This window comes from Oenanthe melanoleuca, chromosome 12 (genome assembly GCF_029582105.1).
Source record: "Oenanthe melanoleuca isolate GR-GAL-2019-014 chromosome 12, OMel1.0, whole genome shotgun sequence".
Taxonomy (NCBI): domain Eukaryota; kingdom Metazoa; phylum Chordata; class Aves; order Passeriformes; family Muscicapidae; genus Oenanthe; species Oenanthe melanoleuca.
This window is the reverse complement of record NC_079346.1, coordinates 11,298,445-11,319,824: the sequence shown is the minus strand read 5'-3', so window position 1 is coordinate 11,319,824 and position 21,380 is coordinate 11,298,445. Positions and strand designations below refer to the sequence as shown.

At 56.8% G+C, this 21,380-nt stretch overlaps 1 protein-coding gene across 5 annotated transcripts in view; it reads left to right on the top strand.

Annotated features, from left to right (window-relative positions):
* CELSR3 (cadherin EGF LAG seven-pass G-type receptor 3) overlaps positions 1 to 21,380 on the top strand; it is a 31,255-nt gene that overhangs the window by 5,811 nt on the left and 4,064 nt on the right. The window contains exons 2-34 of one of the 5 annotated variants that reach the window (XM_056501462.1): positions 3,163 to 3,795; positions 5,323 to 5,545; positions 5,878 to 5,993; positions 6,364 to 6,452; positions 6,843 to 7,000; positions 7,172 to 7,335; positions 7,804 to 7,929; positions 8,107 to 8,276; positions 8,514 to 8,699; positions 8,842 to 8,952; positions 9,210 to 9,378; positions 9,612 to 9,753; positions 9,938 to 10,058; positions 10,361 to 10,544; positions 10,631 to 10,732; positions 11,302 to 11,316; positions 12,907 to 13,001; positions 13,687 to 13,896; positions 14,336 to 14,519; positions 14,995 to 15,144; positions 15,431 to 15,611; positions 15,865 to 16,032; positions 16,423 to 16,549; positions 16,738 to 16,944; positions 17,052 to 17,226; positions 17,693 to 17,766; positions 18,102 to 18,181; positions 18,813 to 18,939; positions 19,558 to 19,671; positions 19,795 to 19,931; positions 20,022 to 20,128; positions 20,745 to 20,918; positions 21,052 to 21,252. In XM_056501462.1, the coding sequence (XP_056357437.1) occupies positions 3,163 to 3,795; positions 5,323 to 5,545; positions 5,878 to 5,993; positions 6,364 to 6,452; positions 6,843 to 7,000; positions 7,172 to 7,335; positions 7,804 to 7,929; positions 8,107 to 8,276; positions 8,514 to 8,699; positions 8,842 to 8,952; positions 9,210 to 9,378; positions 9,612 to 9,753; positions 9,938 to 10,058; positions 10,361 to 10,544; positions 10,631 to 10,732; positions 11,302 to 11,316; positions 12,907 to 13,001; positions 13,687 to 13,896; positions 14,336 to 14,519; positions 14,995 to 15,144; positions 15,431 to 15,611; positions 15,865 to 16,032; positions 16,423 to 16,549; positions 16,738 to 16,944; positions 17,052 to 17,226; positions 17,693 to 17,766; positions 18,102 to 18,181; positions 18,813 to 18,939; positions 19,558 to 19,671; positions 19,795 to 19,931; positions 20,022 to 20,128; positions 20,745 to 20,918; positions 21,052 to 21,252 (5,220 nt within the window). Of the gene's footprint in view, positions 1 to 3,162; positions 3,796 to 5,322; positions 5,546 to 5,877; positions 5,994 to 6,363; positions 6,453 to 6,842; positions 7,001 to 7,171; positions 7,336 to 7,803; positions 7,930 to 8,106; positions 8,277 to 8,513; positions 8,700 to 8,841; positions 8,953 to 9,209; positions 9,379 to 9,611; positions 9,754 to 9,937; positions 10,059 to 10,360; positions 10,545 to 10,630; positions 10,733 to 11,301; positions 11,317 to 12,906; positions 13,002 to 13,686; positions 13,897 to 14,335; positions 14,520 to 14,994; positions 15,145 to 15,430; positions 15,612 to 15,864; positions 16,033 to 16,422; positions 16,550 to 16,737; positions 16,945 to 17,051; positions 17,227 to 17,692; positions 17,806 to 18,101; positions 18,182 to 18,812; positions 18,940 to 19,557; positions 19,672 to 19,794; positions 19,932 to 20,021; positions 20,129 to 20,744; positions 20,919 to 21,051; positions 21,253 to 21,380 lie in introns of those variants that run through there. The other 4 variants (XM_056501460.1, XM_056501463.1, XM_056501461.1 and 1 more) reach the window with 4 other exon arrangements.

Sequence of the window (21,380 nt, the reverse complement as noted above, 5' to 3'; positions counted from 1 at the left end):
TTCTCATGGGTGTATGGACACCTCTGCTAAAATCTGCTCTTGGCTGCTGAGGATGCAGGAGAGTGGGATGGAGGAGCTGTCCATGGCCAGCAGCACTGTGAAATCAGGGCAGTGTAAGAGACTGACATCATTGACTTTAAACCATTTCAGACTGGTTTGTCTGGGCTTGGTGGCAAGTGTGGAGGCTCAGCTGCAGGAGAATGACATTGATCTTCTGTGCTGGGTGATGGGAGCCTGATTTACTTTCAGGGTCTCTTACCTGGTAAAGTATTACCAAAATGTTGAGATGTCTGCCAAAGCCCTTCAGCAATGGTGAGGAATGCTCACCATACCGATACCCATCTCTTTTCCTGACTTCTCTGTCTGGAAATGTTTTACTGTTCCTTACCTGCAAACATGAAAGCTACTCTGTCTGTCCCCAGAGCACCCTTGCTGTTTCTGGAGTGGCCATTGCAGTCAGAATAGTGGCTTTTGCTCTCTTGGACACTGTTGCTACCACTCAGAAGAGGACATGGAGTTCTTTGTTGCCTTTGAAGCTGATTATTGTCAGTCTTGGAGTTGCAAACACATTGGCCCAATGCTGTCCAGTACAAGGGTTAATCCCTTGTCCCTTTTCCTTGCTCCATTCCCTGTAGCTGTGTTTCTAGGACTCTAACTCTGTTGCATGAATATTCACCAGGCATCAGCTCTCCAGCCACAGGATTTAATCAGAATGGCTGAGCATTCGTGATTAAAATGCCTCCCATGGGGGGTCAGTGCCTCCAGCCAGCTTTGGGCTTTCTTCTGGTAGCTTTATTTTTTTTTCTTTCCCCATTTGCAGTGGGTCATTCTCTTAACCATCTGCTTCCCTCTGCTTGGAGGGAGGAGGCAGCCTTGGGTGTGATGCTGAGGTGAGACAGCGCTAGAGGGGAGCTTACTGGGAGGGCTGTGGGGAACCAGGAAAGGGATGCTTGGCTTTCCTGCCCTGGGCTGGGCAGTGCCAAAGGCATCAGGAACCCTCCAACGAGGAGAGGGAGAAGGAGAGGGAGAGGGAGAGGAGAGGCAGCTGTCCAGCTCCTGGGACAGCTGTCAGGTTGATGGTGGCTTGGTGAGCATCTAATGCAAAGTGGGACTTGTGGCTTTCCTCACACTTGTTCCTCCCAAGGTCTGGGTGGTGTCTGTACCCCACAAGCCTCTTGCAGAGAGAATGTGCCTTGGGGAATGCAGGTGATGATGCTGGTTCCTTGCCCTGAGCCCAGACAGATCTAGATACCCTGGCATGTCCAAGCACATGCTGAATGGAGCTGTTTTTGTTGCTGCTGTTCATGCTGTCCTCTGTGCCAGAGTGGGCAGGATGTCACACACAGGAGTGCTTTTTCACCTTGCCTCCATATGGGGTGGGAGCAGTTTGACTTCAGAGAGAAGCACCCCCCTTTCCTCCAGGAGATTAGCTCCTGGGTGACTGTTCTGGCATGCTGCTTCCCCAGCCTGGAGCCAGCCTTATCTCCAGAGCACCAGTCCTGGCACACAGGCTGCTGCATGTGCAGGACTTTGCAGGGTCACTAAAGCTTTCACTTTCTGAAGAGTAGAAGAGAGAGGTGGAAGAAAGGGAGATGTTTCAATTTGTAAATCCTCCTGCACTGCAAACTTCAAACAGAGCTGAGGGAAATGAAAAGGCTTTGCAGCACAGCAGCTATGAGAAGGGAAAAACAGTAAAGGCAGCTTTATGTGTGAGGCTTGGAGCTGGGGCATGGATGAGGGACGAGTGGCTGGCATTTGCACAGCTGATCCTCGTCAGGGATGGGGCTGAGTGGGGTGCCAGGAATCCTCCGTGTGCCTCCTTGCACTGGGCTGGAGGAGGTGAAGCACATAGGGAAGGTTACAGCAAGACTTGGGATCCAGGATTAGTCATGGGAGTCACTGCTGGGGTGTGCTCATGTAACTGTTGTCTTGGTATGATGAGGGAGAGCCAGTTTTCCAAGGAGTTTTAGGCTCTCAGGTGAATGTGGGGTGGGAGATGGGAACAGCAGGTGAGAGCTGTGTGCTGCTAATACCCATGGGGCACCAGTGTTGGGGTGCTGGCAATAGGCTGGAATTGCTTCATTTCAAGAGCAATGAGGTTCTCAGTGAGCCCCATCAAGCATTTCTGGGGCCACCAAGGTTGGCACAGTCTTGCCTTGCCATGCTGAAGTGTGGGTCTGCCTGGTGGAGCCTGTGCTGGAGGCCCAAAAGGAGAGAACCAGGTGACAGGAGGTAACCTCCTGGAGTTCAGCAGACAGGCTTCTCCCAGCTGGCTGCCCTGGCCAAAGCTGCTAGCAGAGGTGTGTGGAGTATCCTGGGGTATCAGGATCCATTGGTTCTCCAGGAGCTGGGTAAGAGGGTGAGGCAGAGGACCATGATCACAGATGTGCCAGGATGGAGGCTGCAGCACTGTGCATTTGGGCTGTGCTGTGCTGCCTGAGCTGCTGGCTGGGAGTGCCCCCGATGTGTGGTGGGTGAGCTGCTGCTGCTGCTGCTGGCCAAGGTCCTGGGAGAGAGCAGGCAGGCATGCTCCAGTGTCGCTGCCTGCTCCTCTGCTCCTGCCTGGGAGATTGCTCATGTGGTGCGGGATCCCAAAGGAAAGGAGTTTGTTTCCAAGGAAAATAGAGATTAAAGAGAATTAAACAAACCAGAGATGGGCTGAGAGAGGAAGAGATGCAGAGCAGATGGTGAGAAGGGGGGAAGCAGGGAGACCAGCACAAAAGCTTGGGAGAGCCTGGAGGAGAGAGGAAGGAAATGACAGGAGGAGAGCACAGGAAAAGGCAGCGTGGGGAAGGCAGACAGGGCACAGCAGGGAAGCAAAATACCCCAGGCCCTGGCATCATCTCCTGTGTTTGCCAAACCTCCTGCTGGGACTTCCTTCTGTTCCTGAGCACCTTTGTTCCTGAGAGCTCAGTTTGCTGCCGAGATCCAGGACAAGGAGAAAACCTGAGAGTTATTTCAGTGGAGAGCCTGATGGGGAGGAGAAGGTGCAGCCACACCAGCCACTCCCTCTCCATCCCAGGTGGCCCCTGCTGCGCTCTGGGACTGTGGCTCCAGGCTTCCTTACCAAGGACTCAGTCCTTCTGGGGGCCACACTGGGCTGCAGGGCTCTGCCCTGGGCTGGGAGGCAGAGAGCTGCAGCGTGTTCCTGTTCCCCAACAGACGGGATCCACAGCGTGACAGCTCAGTGCGTGCTGCGGGTGATCATCATCACGGAGGACATGCTGGCCAACAGCATCACCGTGCGCCTGGAGAACATGTGGCAGGAGCGCTTCCTGTCCCCACTGCTCTCCTCCTTCCTGGAAGGAGTGGCCACCGTGCTCGCGACGCCCAAGGAGGACATCTTCATCTTCAACATCCAGAACGACACGGACGTGGGCGGCACGGTGCTCAACGTCAGCTTCTCGGCGCTGGCACCGCGGGGCGGGCGCTACTTCAGCTCGGAGGAGCTGCAGGAGCAGCTCTACATGAAGCGCATGGTGCTGACGGGCACCTCCATGCTGGAGGTGCTGCCCTTCGATGACAACGTGTGCCTGCGGGAGCCCTGCCAGAACTACATGAAGTGCATCTCCGTGCTCAAGTTCGACAGCTCCGCCCCGTTCATCGCCTCCCACTCCACGCTCTTCCGGCCCATTCACCCCATCGCCGGCCTGCGGTGCCGCTGTCCCCAGGGCTTCACCGGGGACTACTGCGAGACGGAGATCAACCTGTGCTACTCCAACCCCTGCCTCAACGGGGGGATCTGCACCCGCAGGGAGGGCGGCTACACCTGTGTCTGCCGGCAGCACTTCAGCGGTGAGCTGGGCTGGGCCCTGGGACAGGCGTGGGGTGTCACCATGGCAGGTGCCCTTCCCACCAGGGCAGTGGGTGCCAGAGCCTCGCCGTGCCTGCACAGGCCCGGCTCTGCTCCCAGCTCTGCTCCCAGCTCTCTGTGTTTCCATGGTGCTGCATGTGCAGGGCTGAGGTTGCCATAGAAATCTGTCTTGTAGGGAGTTGGTGTGGAGGACTCTTGGGGACCTTGGCTATCACTTTCCACCCCTTCTCACAGAGCAGGAGGACTGAGCTAGCCTCTGCTAGGCTGGGACACAGGAGGTTTCTCAGCTGTGCCTTGTGCTAGGAAGGGTGATGGGCTCTGGGGCCATCAGAGTCCATCTGCTGGTTTCAGCCTGAGCCAGCCTTCAGCTGGTCTGGCAGAGGTGTGGAGCCACACTGGCCCCATGTGCAGTGGCTAAGCTGCAGCCCACCCAGAACAGAAGGGCAGGCTGGGCCCAGGTGCTCCACCAGGCAGGATCTGATCCAGGCAAATCTAGCCCTAGCTGGGGGGGCTGGCAGGGGAATTCACAGTCCAGCCAGTGTCTTATTGCCACAAGTTCTCAACAGACTGTGGAGAACTGGCAACTGGGAGATGAGGGGGTTGGCCTCTGGCTACTGAGGAGGGATCCCCTGCCTTGCTCTCGCTGTCGGGAGGGAGCATGGCAGCAGATGGCTGCCTGCAGCTCTTCTGTAGGTGGCTCCTGGTGAGATAAGCAGAGGCAGTGGTAATTAACCTCCAGCATTTGAAGTGTGAACAGCCATTAGCAGAAGGGTTAATGAGCTCATTTGCCTGTCACTTCATGCTGTCTTCTCATCCTCCTTGTGTATCACGGAGCAAGTAATGGGAGCAGGGCCTGGGGCGTAGGACTTCAGCTGAATGGTTCCCTGGGTTCTGTGGGGACAGAACAGGAAAAGGGGCTGGCAGATGCCCTGTGCTGTTGAGCTGGTATGGGCCATCCGTGTTACCCATGCCAGCAAGGTGCCAGGGTGTTTGTTGTTCCCCATGTGGCTCCATTTGCATGCAGTGTTTGGAAGCTCCTGGTGACATGGGTGCTACTTCTATAGCTATTGACAGCACTGGGCTGTCCCCACACTCCAGAGACAGGACTGAGATGCCTGTCCAAGGTTTGTGTGATGGCAGAGCCCAAGGAGGCACTCTCAGCATTACCAGGACTTCCCTGGTTTGCTTCTCCATTCTTGGGACTGTGCAGCAGCCCAGCTGTGGCCAGTGCCCTCCTGTTACATTCCCATGCTGTTCTGGATCCAAAGTTGCCCCTTCAGCCAGACCTGGCATCACACCCAGCCCAGCGGCTCATGCTGGGCTGGCAGTGGTTGCTCACTGGCTACTGTGGGGAACACCTGGCTAACACTTGGGTTGCCATACCCTGCACTGGCCCCCAGCTGCTCCACGGCTGCCCTGTCCTGAAGGCTGAGGTCTGGCATTCCCAGGACAAGGAGCACACGGTGGCTGCTGTGTTCGTGTCCCGAGCTGTGGCCTTGCTCCTGCAGGCGAGAACTGTGAGGTGGACAGCCGAGCGGGGCGCTGCGTGCCCGGCGTGTGCCGCAACGGCGGCACCTGCACCGACGGCGCCGACGGCGGCTTCCGCTGCCAGTGCCCGGCCGGCGGCTTCGAGGCGCCCTTCTGCCAGGTGTCCACGCGCTCCTTCCCGCCGCGCTCCTTCGTCATGTTCCGCGGCCTGCGCCAGCGCTTCCACCTCACCCTCTCCCTCTCGTGAGTTCTCTCTTTGCTCCACTGCTCACCAGCACCCTTGGTTCACCTGTCCCTGCTCTGGTGGCTCTTGTGCTGGGCCAATCCGGGAACTGCCTGATGTTACACAGACTCCTGTGTTACTGGCTTTGCTTCCCCATGGGGCTGCCCTGGCACTTTAGCCAAAGGGCTCTGAATCTGCACTGCCATCAGCTCATCCCATCCTTCAGCTCTCTGCCCCCATGCTCAGGTCTCAGTGTCCCTGTGCTGGGGTGCTGGTGCATGCCACGGGAGAGAGGGGGTCTCCACGTGCTCCTTGCACACACCCTGCCCTCCTTCTTCCTACCCTGCCCCAGGTTCAGCACTGTGGAGCCCGGCGGCCTCCTGCTCTACAATGGGCGTTTGAATGAGAGGCATGACTTCCTGGCAGTGGAGATCATCCAGGGGCAGGTCCAGCTGAAATACTCCACAGGTACACTTGGCCCTGCCTGTTGTGAGATTTGTGTCAGAGGAGCTGTGAGAATGCCTGTGCTGAGTGGGGAGAGAAGAGTGCTGCCATGGGTGGAACCTGTTAAGGCTAAGGGAAGCAAGGTTAAGAAGTGTTGGTGAGCTTCAGTGGATAGCACAGGGGATGAGTTGTGTGGATCAGGACTCTCCTTGGGTTTAGGAGTGCAATATGGCAGCAAACCCTTTTCGTACCTCTGCTGCTGTTCTGTCCTGTTGTGCCACTATGAGCTTCACAAGTCCATCAGCAGCACGGTGGGTTTGGTGCCTTAGGAAGGGTAGGAATGTCTGAAGGCTGTCTGGCTTCCCTCAGCCTGCCATCATCCCTGTCTCCTCAGGAGAGTCCAGCACAGTAGTGAGCCCCTACCTGCCGGGGGGTGTGAGTGATGGGCAGTGGCACACGCTGCAGCTTCGCTACTACAACAAGGTACGTGTGCCCCTGCTGTCCCCAGCACTCATGGCTGAATGCTTCTGGCTCTCCTGTTCTCTGGCTCTGTCCCATGGCAGGGGCTCTGGAGGGAAGGTAGAAGAGGTTTTCAGCCCTTAGGAATGGATGCAGTGGAGCAGACAGCTGGGTACAGGGACAGATTGACACTCAGGACCTTACTTGGAAGCTGCAGGAGTGTGCTCCATGCAGTGTCCTTGCCCATGTCCCTCTCTGGTGCTGCATGCTGGGCTCGGCCAGAGGTTTCCCTCCTGCACTGCTCACACCTCCAGGAGCACAGCTGAGCCTGGGCTGTTTCCTTGCTGTTGTACGAACCCTTGGGTACTTGGGTCTGGTGTATATGTGCTGCTGACACCTTTCATTTGCTTTCAGCCCAAGGTCAGCACCTTGGGGGTAGTGCAGGGCCCCTCCAAGGACAAGGTGGCCATCTTGACAATAGATGAATGTGATGCTTCAGTGGCCCTGCAGTTTGGCAGTGAGATTGGAAACTACTCCTGTGCTGCAGAAGGTGTGCAGACCAGCTCGAAAAAGTGAGTTCCTTGGAGCTGCTGTGGTGGGGCAAAGTGGTCTCCTGAGGAGCCAGGCTTTCCCATCCAGGACTTTGGCTGTGTGTGCCTGATCCTGCACTGTGCACTGAGGAGCTGGCTGGGCCAGTGTGAGGCCACTGTACCTCTTAAAGCCCTGGACTTCTGATCCTGCAGGTCCCTGGACCTCACAGGTCCCTTGCTCCTTGGAGGGGTCCCTAACCTGCCAGAAAACTTCCCCATCACTCACCGGGACTTTGTGGGATGCATGAGAGACCTGTTCATCGACAGCAAACGCATCGACCTGGCCTCCTACATTGCCAACAACGGAACTGCTGCAGGTACCAGTGCCTCTGCTCCTGCCAGCCCTGCCCAGGGAATGGATTCTCCTTCTCCACAGCAGTACTGCTGGGCTGTGACAGCATCACAGCACCACAGCAAGAGCTGTGCAGATTCTCACTGGACAACAAAGCCTTCAGGTCCCCCTTAAATGATCTAATGCCCATCTCAGCTAATGTTCTGGGAATGTCCCCTGATCCCGAGTGCAGAGCCTGTTGAGCTGGCTGACATGGGAGATGCTAGATCATCAGTCCAGTATCATGCAGCATCATTGTTCTTATTGGCATAAGGAGCACCAACAGCCTTAACCCCCATCCCTGAGCAGGCAGGGTCTGTGTGGAGACACTGAGCAGCAGGGATTGTCCCTCTGACAGCCAGGGAAAAGGCAGCAGGCAGTGTGCCTTTCCATGTGGGCTGGGGGAAGGTGGTGAGCTGGTTGAGGCTGATGCAGGTGGCTTTGATACCTCCAGGTTGTCATGCCAAGCACACGTTCTGCGACTCCAGCCCCTGCAAGAACGGCGGCACCTGCTCTGTCAGCTGGGGGACCTACTCCTGCCTCTGTCCTGTTGGCTTTGGGGGCAAAGACTGCCGCCATGGTGAGTGAGTGGGCACTGCTGGGCACAGGCCAGGGTCAGTATGTGCAAGGCTGTGCTGGGGTTGCTGTGGAAGCAGAGTAATGGATCCATGTGAGAGGAACTAACTCTGCTGTCCCTTCATCTAGTGCTCCCTGTGAGGTGCCCTTTCCTTCTCCTCACCTCCACTTTCCTTTCCAGCCATGCACCATGCCCACTATTTTCAGGGCAACAGTGTCCTGACCTGGGACTTCAAGGCAGACGTGAAGATCTCGGTGCCGTGGTACCTGGGGCTGGCGTTTCGGACACGCCAGCAGGATGGGGTGCTTCTGCAGGCCCACGCAGGCCAGTACACCACCCTGCTCTGCCAGGTATGGCCATGGCCTCAACCACAGCACCATGGTGCAACCTCTGCTGCTGTCTGCCCTGGGAGAGCGTGGGGACCTTGTTGTCCCTGCTGCCTCCATCCAAAGCAGAGGGTAGTTGAGGGGAGAGGCATTTAGCAGGGGTGGATTTCCCTCCCCTTGCTTTGATGGAGGGTAGGCTGGAAGCAGCCAGAGCTGATGAGGTCTTTGCTCACTGCTGGCATTGCTGTTCCCTTTCTGCAGCTGGCTGGGGGCCTGCTCTCTTTCATGGTGAGCAGGGGGTCGGGGCGCAGCACCAGCCTCCTCCTGGACCAGCTGCAGCTCAGTGATGGGAAATGGCACGACCTCCAGCTGGAGCTGCGGGACGTCCACAGCGGGCGAGACTCACGCTACGTCATCACCCTCACCCTGGACTTTGGGCTCTACCAGGTAGGTGCTGCTGAACACCCTGGCACCAGGACAGGAACCATGGGGGATGCTTGGCAAACACAGGCGGAGCTGTGCCTCTGTAGCCCCTGGGAGGGCTGGGACAGGGCTGGTGCCCATTGCCTCGTGTTGCTCCCTTCTGCAGGACACTGTGGTTGTGGGAAATGAGCTGCATGGCCTGAAGGTGAAACACCTGCATGTGGGGGGAGTCCTGGGCTCTGGCGAGGTGCAGAATGGGCTGAGGGGCTGCATACAGGTGAGTCCATTGCTCTGAGCCTTCCCTTTTCAGCGGATCAGTTAATGTGGAAAGGTGGAAACACAAGTCTGGCAGCTGCTGCCAGCATCCATCCTGCTGGTGTCACTCTCCCTCTGGGCATTCAAGGGTCAGAGGTGCCATGGGGTATCAAAATAGGGAGGATGGGGAGTGGCTGCTGCTGGGGGTTTGTGGAAGGCAGAACTGGAGCCTCATGTGTCTGTCCTAGCTTCACTGTGAGTTTGTCACCTGCACTGCAGGGTGTGCGGCTGGGTGACAGCGTCACTGGGATTGTGCTGCCCAAGCCTAACCATGCTCTGCGGGTGGAGGCTGGCTGCAGTGTGCCGAGCCCCTGCGACTCTAACCCCTGCCCAGACAACAGCATCTGCAAGGATGAGTGGCAGAGCTACTCCTGTGTCTGCCAGCCAGGTAGGACCTGCAGCACCCTGCCACTCCTCTGCTCTTCATGCCTACTTACGTCTTCCTGTCCCCCTGTGACTCTCTCCTGTCCATGCCTTGAACAAGTCATATCCATCAGACACTCATCAATTTTTCTGGAGGGCAGAATCCCTCCTGAGCCCCCTGAATTCACTCCTTGGTATGCTGGCACATCTCAGGGAGAAGGTATTTGCTTTACATGGTGGTCTCTGTCCACACCTCAGGGTACTATGGAGGGGACTGTGTGGATGTGTGTCATCTCAACCCCTGCAAGAACAAGTCGGTGTGCCGCCGCAAGCCGGGCTCGCGCCTGGGCTACGTGTGCGAGTGCACTGGGAACTTCTTTGGGCAGTACTGCGAGCACAGGTGAGATACAGGGCAGGACCATGGCCTTTGAGCCTGGCTCCATGCTGGCCTCTCATCCTGGATGTGTAACCAGGAACTTCTCAGTACCACCTTCCTCCTTGGAGCTGCTGAGCAGCTGGACTGGTGGCAGAACAAGGCCGGGGAAATTTGGTTGTTGCAATATCAAAGCTGTTTCTCTCCCTAGGATAGACCAGCAGTGTCCAAAGGGCTGGTGGGGAAACCCCACCTGTGGACCCTGTAACTGTGATGTGAACAAGGGCTTTGACCCTGACTGCAATAAAACCAACGGGCAGTGCCACTGCAAGGTGAGGGGCAGCTGTGCCAATGGACCCTGGCTTTCCTGAAACCCTGCTTGTTCTTGATGCTGTTCCTTGTCCCCCCACAAAGGCCTGGCAGTTGCCCAGGCCCAGCTTTGTGTGCCCGAATCTGGGCTGGATCCCTGCTCAGCTGTTCTTTACAGCCTTCCTGGCCCAGCATGGTATTGGTGGGGGCAGTGGGGTGTTTGAAAATCAGGAAAGCCTTGCCGTTGTCTGGCTCCAGGGATTCCCCAGCCAGCCTCAGCTGCTGTCCCACTGGGCTCTCTGTGACTGTCCCCATCTCCTGCCAGGACTTCCACTACCGCCCCAGAGGCAGTGACAGCTGCCTGCCCTGTGACTGCTACCCCGTGGGCTCCACCTCACGCTCCTGTGACAGGGAGTCCGGCCGGTGCCATTGCCGGCCCGGCGTCATTGGCCGCCAGTGCAACAGCTGTGACAGCCCTTTCGCTGAGGTGACACCCAGCGGCTGCCAGGGTGAGTGTGGCCACAGCAGTGTGGGCAGCTGCTGCCACGGGGCTTGCTGTCAGTGGCCTGGCCCTGTGACCTGTGTGTCTCCACAGTGCTCTATGACGGCTGCCCCAAAAGCCTGAAGGCGGGTGTGTGGTGGCCCCAGACCAAGTTTGGCTTCTCGGCTGCAGTACTGTGTCCCAAAGGCTCCTTGGGTGAGTGGGGGATGTGATGGAGAGGGGAGGGGGCACCCTGGCTGTCCTGTGGCAGCCCTGGCAATATCACTCTGTTCTTGCACTACCCCAGTCATGTTCAGCTGGGCTGGAAGCTTGGGTGAAGGAAGTTGGAAGAGAAAATGCTGCAGTCTGGGGAAGAGCAGAGAGCAGAGGGTACTGGTCGTAGGACTGGGGTTGGGTAAAAGCTATGGAGTGTAAGACCCATCACCCAGCCATGGGGCTGTGCTGTTCCCGCAGTCTTGGTTCCCATCTTTTTCCTGCTGCTTTTTGGGTTCACCAGGCTTGAGGCTGAGGTCAGGCCTGGCATAGCACCTGCAGTGCCTTGCTGTGGCTCCACCAGCCCCATCCCCATGTACCCTGCAAGGGAAGCAAAGCTGTCCTCAGTGACAGAAAAGCTGTCAGCAGGGTGTCTGGGTGCGTAGGGCAGTGCAAGCCCCAGGGGACAATACAAACCCTGTCCTTCCCCAGCCGTTCGCCCCCGGAGGAGGCAGGTTTGGCTCCTAACTGTTGTCGCTTCTCTCCCTGGTTCTCTCGCCCTCCGTGCACAGGCTTGAGGGGTGCAGGTAAGGTTGCTCCCATCTCCTTCTCCCTGTGCTGTAAGGGCTGCACCACATGGCTTTCCCTCCCTGCTCCCTGCCTGACACTCTGCACACCCCTGCGCTTTCCCCACTGCTTCTGGAGCTGCCAAGGCTTTCCCAATGCTTTGCCTCGTCTCACCGCTCTTACACAGTGTTCCCTGCAACCAGCTCACTAACCAGCACAAGCTCAGCTGCAGCTGCATGCAGCCCTTGCCACCCTCTGTGCTGAGCCTGCAGTGTGGGCTCTGGACAGCTCTCTGCTCTGCTCCCTGGCTGGGATGGATGCTGGCTCTCCTGGATGGCTCTCGCTTGCTTAGGCTGGGCAGGGGAGAAGCTGGTGGTGAACAGTGGGTGGTGAGGCCAGGGAGGAATGGCCATGGGGTGGAAGAAGGGGAAGCTACTCAAGTGGGGGATAGTAGGATGGGAGCAGGAACTGATGGGCAGGCACAGCACAAGGTCCTGTTCCTTCTGCCTGGCTGGCCGGGGAAGGCACAGAGACCTGGGGGTCAGTTCCTGCCCAGATCTGCATCTGAGTCTGTCTCTGTTCTGTGCAAGGGGAATGCCATCAGTATGGAGACTTGTTATTCCTGCTCCCCGCTGCAATGGCACTGGTCCCTATGCTTCTGCAGCTGGGAGAAGGGTGGCTGGGAGGATGCCAGGAGCTGGACATGGTAGAAGGGGGTATACTTGTCCCTGGGGCTTTTCTGAGCAGCAGCCTGAGTCTGCTCTAAGCTTTCTCTCCCAGCCATGGGCACCTGGGTGAGCTCCTGTTCCCTGATGCTGTCCACAGGAGGACCTGCTCCACAGTCCTGCTGGGTACACTGGGGTTACCTGATTTCTCTTGCTCAAAGTTTTGTGGTGTTCCAAGTGTTTCAGCTGGGAACAGTTTTCTCCATGTTGGCTTTAGCAGCATTTTTGGTGGTGGTTCACATCTCATCCCATTCAGTTTTGGAAACTCCCTTGCTTTACACACAAGTGTTTGGACTCCAACCAGGGACTGGGGGCTGGCGCTGGATACTGAACCCACACTGCTGGATCCTCCACACTGGGTCCACCATCCACTCCTCCATCCCCCTTGGCTGAAGGGGCTCATCTCAGGGGCTGATTTTCCAGCCCAGCAGCAGGGCTGTTGTGCTCCTGGGGTGGCTTTGCCCTATAGAGAGAGCAGGACCTCAGCAGGCATTGCAGGCTGTCAGCTGGGGCATGCCTAGAGCTGCTTGGGCTTCTGTAGCTTGGGGTCAGATGTGCCTAAGGAGACAGTCATGCCCCCTGGGCTTTTCCAGCCTGGATCCTGCCAAGTCAGTCCTTTTTTCAATCCTGTGTGATGGCACCTGGCATGATGCAGCCCCAAAGCACACACAGGCACCCAGCTCCTGGAGGGAGGGGATGGCAGCAGCATGCTGTGGTATTACAAACCAAGGGTAGAATGCACTGGTGCAAAGCATGATAATGGCCCGGGGGTGTTACAGGCCCTCACTTGTCAGTGCCATTCTTTGGGATTAGCTGGTGCAGAGGATCCCTGCAGGGCAGCCATGTCTCCATGAATTTCCAACAAGCCCTTCCTCCTTGTTTTAGGTGCAGCCGTCAGACACTGTGATGAGGAGAAGGGCTGGCTGGAGCCAGATCTCTTCAACTGCACTTCACCTGCCTTCAAGGAGCTGTCTGTGCTGGTAATCCTCTCAGCTCTGCAGCCCTGACAGGGCAGGGGCCCTCTGAATAAGGGCTCACAGCCAGAATTCAAAGCACTCAGCTCTCCAAGGATGCCTGGGGTACAAGAGGGCCTTGCCACAGTGCTCAGTGCCTTTCTCTTCTCATCTCCTTCCCCCATATCCCTCCTGTGGAAGCAGTGGTCTGAGCTTAAATTCATATGGCTTCATTTAATCTGTGTTCCCCTCAGAAATTACTTGTGTCCTGCCAGAGTGTTTGAGGGGAAAATAAATAACCTTGAGTAGGGCTGAGTGGTTTGAAGGTGGTGAAATGTCTGCTCCATGAGACGTCTGTAGCCTCCTGATTTTGTCAGGGGCAAATTCCTTTGAAATATCCAGGCAAGTTATTCAACACTTACATGTTGTCTAGACTGAATTGAAACTGAAACCAGGAGAGTTTCCAGGGAAGTATTGCCAGGGCCCTGTCTTTTCATCTCCTTGGCCTCTGTCGTGTATGGCACTGGCTTAGCCAGGCCAGTGCGGACCCTGGTGTGTTGCTGGAGGCTGGTTGTCTGCCAGATGTTCTCCCTGTTCTAGTCACCTCCACTGTGAGTGTCCATGGCTTCTGCCGTGGCTTCAAAAATAGTCCGTGTCCAGCGATAAGGAGCCCGCTGAATTGTTTAACCCTCTCTTTTCTCCCCACTGACAGTTAGAGGGCTTGGAGAAGAACAAGACTGAGCTGAACACAATTGAAGCCAAGAAGCTGGCGCACCGGCTGCGGGCTGTGACGGACCGCATGGAGCACTACTTTGGCAATGACGTGCACATTGCCTTCCGCCTGCTGTCCCGCCTCATGGCCTTCGAGAGCCAGCAGCGTGGCTTCGGCCTGACAGCTACACAGGACGCCCACTTCAACGAGGTCAGTCCTTCCCCCGCACCACAGTGCTTCTCTTGCTGCTTCCCTTAGCAGCCACCCTGTGTTTCTGAGGGGATTCAGGATGTGGTGGGACCCTGTCAGAACACTGGGCTCCTCAGTCCATACCTGCAGTGTGGGAAGCAAGACCTGCGTGGTCAGGGGTGGAGTAAAGAGTGGTTGAGGAGAGGCAGAGAATGGGGTTTGCTCAGCCTGGAAAGGCAAAGGGAGGTCTTACTGCTGCTGGCAGTCCTTCAAGGCAAGGCTGCAGGAAAGATGTCTCTGTAGGGCACTGGTTGATGGAGAATTGAGGATGGGGGCCCATCGTACTAGAAAGTACCTCTCTTCCCAGAGCCCTTGTGCAGAGAGCACAGTGCTGCAGTTGGGGGTGGTCAGGAGAGGCCCAAAGGCCATGCTCACCCTCTGTCCTGCTGTCTCCATTCAGAACCTACTGCGAGCAGGCAGCTCTGTGCTGGCGCCCGAGAACCGGGAGCACTGGGCCATGCTGCCGCACGGGGAGCACGGCAGCGCCAGCCTCATGGAGCAGCTGCGCGACTACTCGGCCACGCTGGCCAGCAACATGAAACTCACCTACCTCAATCCCGTCGGCGTCGTCACCCCCAACATCAGTGAGTAGGAGCTGGCTGGGGTGGGGCAGAGACACTCCTCCATCACGCCTTGTTCCCTTCTCCTCTCCCTGCATTCAGGGAGTGTGCTGGTAAAGTCTTTGACAGTTCTCTCCAACGTGGGGAGGCATTTGTGAGATGTGCTGGTCCCATCCCTGCCTGGGCTAGCTCACCTCCAAGAGCTAGCAGAGCCAGGAGTGTGCTGCCTGTTCCCAGTTACTTTCCAGTCCCTAGTGAAAAAGCGGCTGGCCTTGGTGGCAGGAGTAGTCTGCACTATGGCAGAGCAAGGGTCTAGGCTGAGAAGGAGCACTGTGGGTACTGAGATTTTGTGTCATGCCCAAATAGGGGTCATAACCCCAACCCAGCCTGTGGCTGGTATGTTCCCTTTGCCAAGGATTTGAATCCTGGGGTGCCCTGGAGCAGTTGCTGTCCAGGTGTCCATCCTAGAGCTGGCTTTCACTGCCTTGCTCCTCCGCAGTGCTGAGCATCGATCGCATGGAGAACCGCTCCCACGTCCGCCGGCGCTACCCTCGCTACCACAGCAGCCTGTTCCGGGGCCAGCCCGCCTGGGACCCCCACACACACGTGGTGCTGCCCCTGTCGGTGCTGAGCCCTCCCAAGGCCGAAGGTGAGCACGTGGGCATCCCTTGAGAAACAGCATGGGTGGGTACAGCTGGCAGGAAAGATGGAGAATCATAAAAGGGTTTGGGTTGGAATGGACCTTTAGAAGCCATTAATTTTCATATACCCTGCTGAGACATGGCTCTGTCAGGGGTCCAAGAGCCAACCCTGAGGGCCTGATCTTTACGCTTCACCACATCCAAAGGCTCCTGGATGTGTTTGTGTGTGTGTGTGTTTGTGTGTGTGTGTTTGTGTTTGTATGTGTGCACTCACCACTCCCTTGTGTGCCCCAGCTGTCCCCGCAGCAGTGTCCACGCTGGCTGGGGGTGAAGGGAACTACACTGTGGAGAGCTCCTCGCCGAGGCAGGCGCTGCCAGAGCCTGAGCCTGCTCTCACTGTGGTCATCCTCATCATGTACCGCACCCTTGGGGGACTGCTGCCTGCGCGCTACCACGTGGATCGCCGCAGTGTCAGGTACATCCTCCTCCCCTTTGCCCCCACAGGCACCAGTGGAGAGGGGCTGGCTGGACTCTTTTCTCTTCCCTCTGGCAGTTGCCAGATTCCCAGCCCTAGTGCTGCTCTGTGCCACATTTCCCAGCCCCATGTTGTAGACTAGGCAGAGCTCTTCCTTCTGAGATGTCAGAGCAGGACACCTGAGAGGTCTCTGGGGGTCTGCAGCTGCCACAGTGATGCCATAGTGATGGTAAAGCTCTGTTGCTCCTTGCAGGCTCCCCAAGAATCCTGTGATGAATTCCCCCATTGTAAGCGTGTCTGTGTTCAGCAATCACACATTCCTGCAAGGACCCCTGGACACCCCCATTGTGCTGGAATTTTACCTGCTGGAGACAGCCAACAGGAGCAAACCTCTCTGTGTCCAGTGGAACCACTCCAACCCGTGAGTTGAGCATGACTGAGCCACCCTCTTTGAGCTGCTTTCCCCACACACCTCCTCATTCCCCAAGTTTCCCGGAGCAAGTTTCCACCCACTCGCATCAGATTTGTTCCTTTTGGGAGGGCATAGTAGGGTCATAAAATCACTTCATTTGGAAAAGGCCTTTAAGATCATTGAGTCTAACCAGTAACCCAGCACTGCCGAGTCCATCACTAACCCATTTCCCTCAGTGACACATCCACACTCTGGCTCCAGTGTTCCAGCTTTAGGAGCGTGGTTGTATCTGCTGGCAGAAGATCTGTGTCAGTCACCCCTCTTCTCTGGGGTTCCTGCCTCCCACATACATTTGTGTGTCTTCTCTCCTGAGTGCACTCTGCTTTTTGGTGGCTGCAGGACCAACCCCTTTGGCTTCTGGACAGCCAGGGACTGCGAGCTCGTGTACCGAAACACCACCCATGTCCACTGCCAGTGCTCCCAGTTTGGCACTTTTGGGGTTTTGATGGACAGCTCACACCGAGAGGTAACCTCAGCCTGTGGGGCTGTGGGTGGTGTGGGGACTGTTAGCAGCTGGGTCCTAGTACAGCCAGAAAATGTCCTGGGCGCAGGCAAAAAATTCCTTGTTGGACACAAATGTAGTTTGAGAGTTCTGCAAGCTTCCTGTGTTTGGCCCTAACACTGCTATTTGCCTTTGGTTCTCTGCTGCTGCAGCAACTGGAAGGTGATCTGGAGACATTGGCAATTGTCACCTATTCCTTGGTGTCTCTTTCCTTGGTGTTTCTGCTACTGACCTTCTCCTTTCTGACCTGCCTCAAAGGCCTTAAGTCCAACACACGTGGCATCCACTCCAACATATCAGTCACCCTCTTCTTCTCTGAGCTGCTCTTTCTCCTGGGTATCAACCGCACTGAGAACCAGGTCTGTGGGCTTGAACAAGCTCGCCCGTGGGCATGAGGGTGGGGTGTGGATGATGCCATTAGCTTTGGCACAGTGGGACCATCTCTAAGTCACTTTTGTCTCTCCAGTTTCTCTGCACTGTGATTGCCATCCTCCTCCACTGCTTCTTCCTCTCCACCTTTGCCTGGCTCTTCGTCCAGGGCCTCCACATCTACCGCATGCAGACCGAAGCCCGCAACGTCAACTTCGGGGCCATGCGCTTCTACTACGCCATCGGCTGGGGAGTGCCTGCCATCATCACTGGTAAGAGCTGCCTCTGCTGCAGCCATGCCCCAACCAGCCATGCTTCTGCTCAGCAGTCTCCTGACCACCTCGTGTTGCCCAGCTCATCCGGTGTGGAGAGCTGAGGGTGAGCTTGCCATGGTCAGCAGTGCTGTGGGTGGTCAGGGGACCACACATCAAGGAATATCATCTTGTTCCTTAAGAAGTAATTTCTCAGCACATCTCTTTAAGTCTTCTAGTTAAAGTATCTTGGTTTCCCAAGCCTGCATACTTGGGTGACCTGTTGCTGGCAGTGAATGCCTCCTGGACTTGGTTGTGTCAGGAACGCCTGAGGAAAAGGAAATAAAGTCCCTGTTGCTGAGTCTTGCACAGGGCAAGGGGCAGGGAGAAAGTCCCTTCATGCTGACAGTTCTAGCATGGAATAGAAATGGTTTGGACAAGTCCAAGGCTGCTGGGTCTGCACCTGACCTCTCCCTTCCTCCTGCAGGGCTGGCCGTTGGCCTAGATCCTGAGGGCTACGGAAACCCCGACTTCTGCTGGATTTCCATTCATGATAAGCTGGTCTGGAGCTTTGCAGGCCCCATTACTGTCGTCATTGTGGTAAAACCCTGTCCTGTTTCACCCAAACCCTCTCCTGCCTCCCTTCTCTGCACCACGGGCACTCACTCTTCCCTGGCTGCCCACTGCCTGTCCCATTCTCTGTGTCCCTCTTCCTCAGTTAGAGGCCCTCTTTTTGTCCCTCCTCACTCTAGCCAAACCTGGGGTAGGCCATGGCTCCAGCATGAAGGGGAAAGGAGGGGAAGTTTGCAGGGCCTGGCAAACCTGGAGTCTGCACTGGGGAGGTCAGGTCAGAGCCAGCCCTTGGCCCAGCTTCTAATCAGTGCCAACACTTTCAGATGAATGGGGTCATGTTCCTGCTTGTGGCCAAGATGTCCTGTTCCCCAGGCCAAAAGGAGACCAAGAAGAAATCGGTTCTGTGAGTATTAGTGGCCAAACTCCCAGCAGAGCTCTGGCAGCTAGTGGTTTTTAGCATTTTCAGTGACCATCTTCCTCCTTCTGCCATCATAGAGGGCCCTTCTGTGCATGAGTGTCAGCCTTGCAGCCACTCTCCTCTCCCACACCTGCCACCACATTAATCTTTTCTAAACTTTATCCCTTCTTGTTCCTACATCCCCATCTCCACACTGATCTCCCAACTGGTCCCCTTTCACTACCTGCCCTCACAGCCACCTCTTGTGTCCGCTTGGATTCAGCACTCAGTCCTTGTCAGCTATGAGCACCTGCTTCTTCCTCTCCTACATGGTCCTGAGACCTTTCCCCTCTCCCTCCTGAGCCAGCCCTGGAGCATGGCTGAGCTCTCTGTGGCTCGAAATGACCTGTGTCATTTGGGCCCCTGTGTTTGCCATGTGTGATCCAGAAGGGAAGGCCTGGGAGTTAGGGGGAACTGGGCCACTGTCAGGGATGTGCCTGCAGTGCTGGGCACAGCAGGGAGGTCTGTGCAGGAGCTTTCCCCTCTGGATCTCTGTGAGCACTAGGCTGTAGATTAACAGTACGCACTAACCTCTCGGTGTGTGTCTGTGTCCCTGTCTGTCTCTCTCTCTCTCCAGCATGACGTTACGGAGCTCCTTTGTTCTGCTTCTAGTTATTAGCACTACCTGGCTCTTTGGCCTCTTGGCTGTCAACAACAGTGTCCTGGCTTTCCACTACTTCTACACTGTCCTCTGCAGCCTCCAGGTAACTGCCTGGCCTCTGCTGGGGAGGGCATGGGTCAGCCCAGGAGAGCATCCCTGTGGTCCCCACTGCCATCTGTGGAGAGTGGGTGCCCTGTGCTGAGCTCCCAACATCTCACTGAGTTCCTTGTCCCTTCTGCTGTCACCTCTGTGGCACTGAGTGACTCCTGCCACTCCTTGCTGCTATGCCTGTGGTGAGCAGTCACACAGAGCAGGAGGTGGCTGCAAGGCATTTGGTTCAGAGGTAACATCCAAGGGAGGGAAGGCACCTCCATGTCCTGAGAGGGCAGAGTAAGAGGATGTGATGGAGGTGTTAGACACCCAAAATATGATCCATGGCAGCACTCTGCCAGCCTTCTCCCACCACTGGGGCTGATGTTGCTGCAGGGGACCCTGCCATTTGCTCCTCGGCCACTGCTAGACAGGTGGACACCCCGCCCATTCCTCCCTAATCCATAGCCACTATGGATGTTAGCTCTCCTTTGTATTGGGTAGTTTTTGGTGCATCCCAGTCCTGTGGCCACACTTGGCTCTGGAGAAGCCAGGGTCCCACTGCTGGCACTGTGAGCAAGCAGGTCAGCTGGCAGTGAAGGGCTGTCTCTCACGGCATCTCTCCCCACAGGGCCTGGCAGTGCTGGTCCTGTTCTGTGTACTGAATGAGGAGGTGTGGGAGGCATGGAAGCTGGCCTGCCTCAGCAAGAAGGGGCAGAGCGAGGAGGCCACGAGGAGCACACAGGTGGGTGACAGCAGAGCAGCCAGGGTGCTGGGCTCAAGGCTGCATGTCTGGGACAGGGATATCCCCACTTTCCTGGGGATGGCAACTCCTTAACAGGGCACATGCCCTCTCCATCCTCCCCAGGGCCCCAATGCCTACAACAATACAGCACTGTTTGAGGAGAGTGGGCTCATCCGCATCACCCTGGGGGCCTCCACAGTGTCCTCGGTGAGCAGCGTGCGCTCTGCCCGCACCCACTCCAGCCAGAGAGCTTACCTCAGGTAGGGAGCAGCCAGGCTTCTGGGGGCCAGCAGTGCCTGGGCAGAGCCAGAGGCTCCTGCCACTGACAGTTTGAGCCTCCTCTCTTTCAGAGACAACGTGGCAGCGCGTCAGGGCTCGGCCCTGGATCACAGTCTGTTGGCTCACGCCGGCCCCACGGACATCGACATGGCAATGTTCCACCGTGATGCTGGGGGAGGTAAGCCTAAACCCTGTTCCTGGGTTTGGGAAGTTCTTCCTGGTGCAGGTTCTGGCTGTATGGTGACATCTTCCACCCCATGTTCAGCTGTGACTTCCAAACACATGGTAGATAAGAGGGAGAGGCAGCCATTGTGTCATTTAGTACAGCCTCCTCCTGGACAGATCACAAAGGGCATAGCCAGTCCCCAAGGGGCTAGAAATGGGGGAACAGAGGGAACATTGGCTCTTGTGGGATCTCTGGGGACACTGGGCTCTTCAGTACAGCACAGACATTTGACTCACTGGAGCTGGACCAGGCGGGGCTGGGGTGTGGGATGGGCAAGCAGAGGCTAAGGAGCGTAGGTTTACTCAGCCTGGAAGAGGGGGCACAAGGGATCTTAGGGCTATTTGCAGCTGCCTTCCAGGAAGGTGCAATTAGATGGGCTCATCTCACAGGTACCTGGTGATAGGACCTGGGGAGCTGGCACAAGCTGCTGCTGAGGGAGGGGCAACACAGGGTAAAGCACTCCCATGAGTGTGGTCAGCCTGGGGTGGTTCTGCCTTCCTGGTGCTGTCAGCAGGAACTTCTCCCACCTTCATTCCAAATGTCTCCCTGACACACCATGTTCGTACAGACCAGGACTCGGACTCGGACAGTGACCTGTCTCTGGATGAAGAGCGCAGCCTCTCCATCCCGTCCTCGGAGAGCGAGGAGAACGTGCGCCTGCGGGGCCGCTTCCAGCGCCAGCTCAAGCGGGCAGCACACAGCGAGCGCCTCCTCACCAACCCTGCCAACGCCACTCCCAAAGGCAAGTCCCGGGGCTCTGGCAGGGAGAGGAATGAGCTCAGCTCCCTGGGGTCAAGCCATGTCTTGTGATGGCTCAATTGCTGCTCACAGAAGTCTTCTCTCCCTCTTCTCTGGTTTGCTGTGTCCTTCATCAGATGTGGATGGCAATGACCTCATGTCATATTGGCCAGCTCTGGGCGAGTGCGAGGTTCACCCCTGCTCCCTGCAGAAGTGGGGCTCCGAGCGGAAGCTGGGGTTTGATGTCAATAAGGATGCAGCCAACAATAATCAGCCAGACCTGGCTTTGACCAGTGGGGATGAGAACTCCCTCACCCAGACCCAACGGCAGAGAAAAGGTAACAATCTGGAGCATGCAGGCAAGGGTGGCCTTGCCTGTCTCAGGTTGATGTGACACTGAAAGCTCAGCATCAGATCTGTGTGGCCATGCCCTTGGGGTAGCATGGCTAATTTCCCTGGTTTCCCT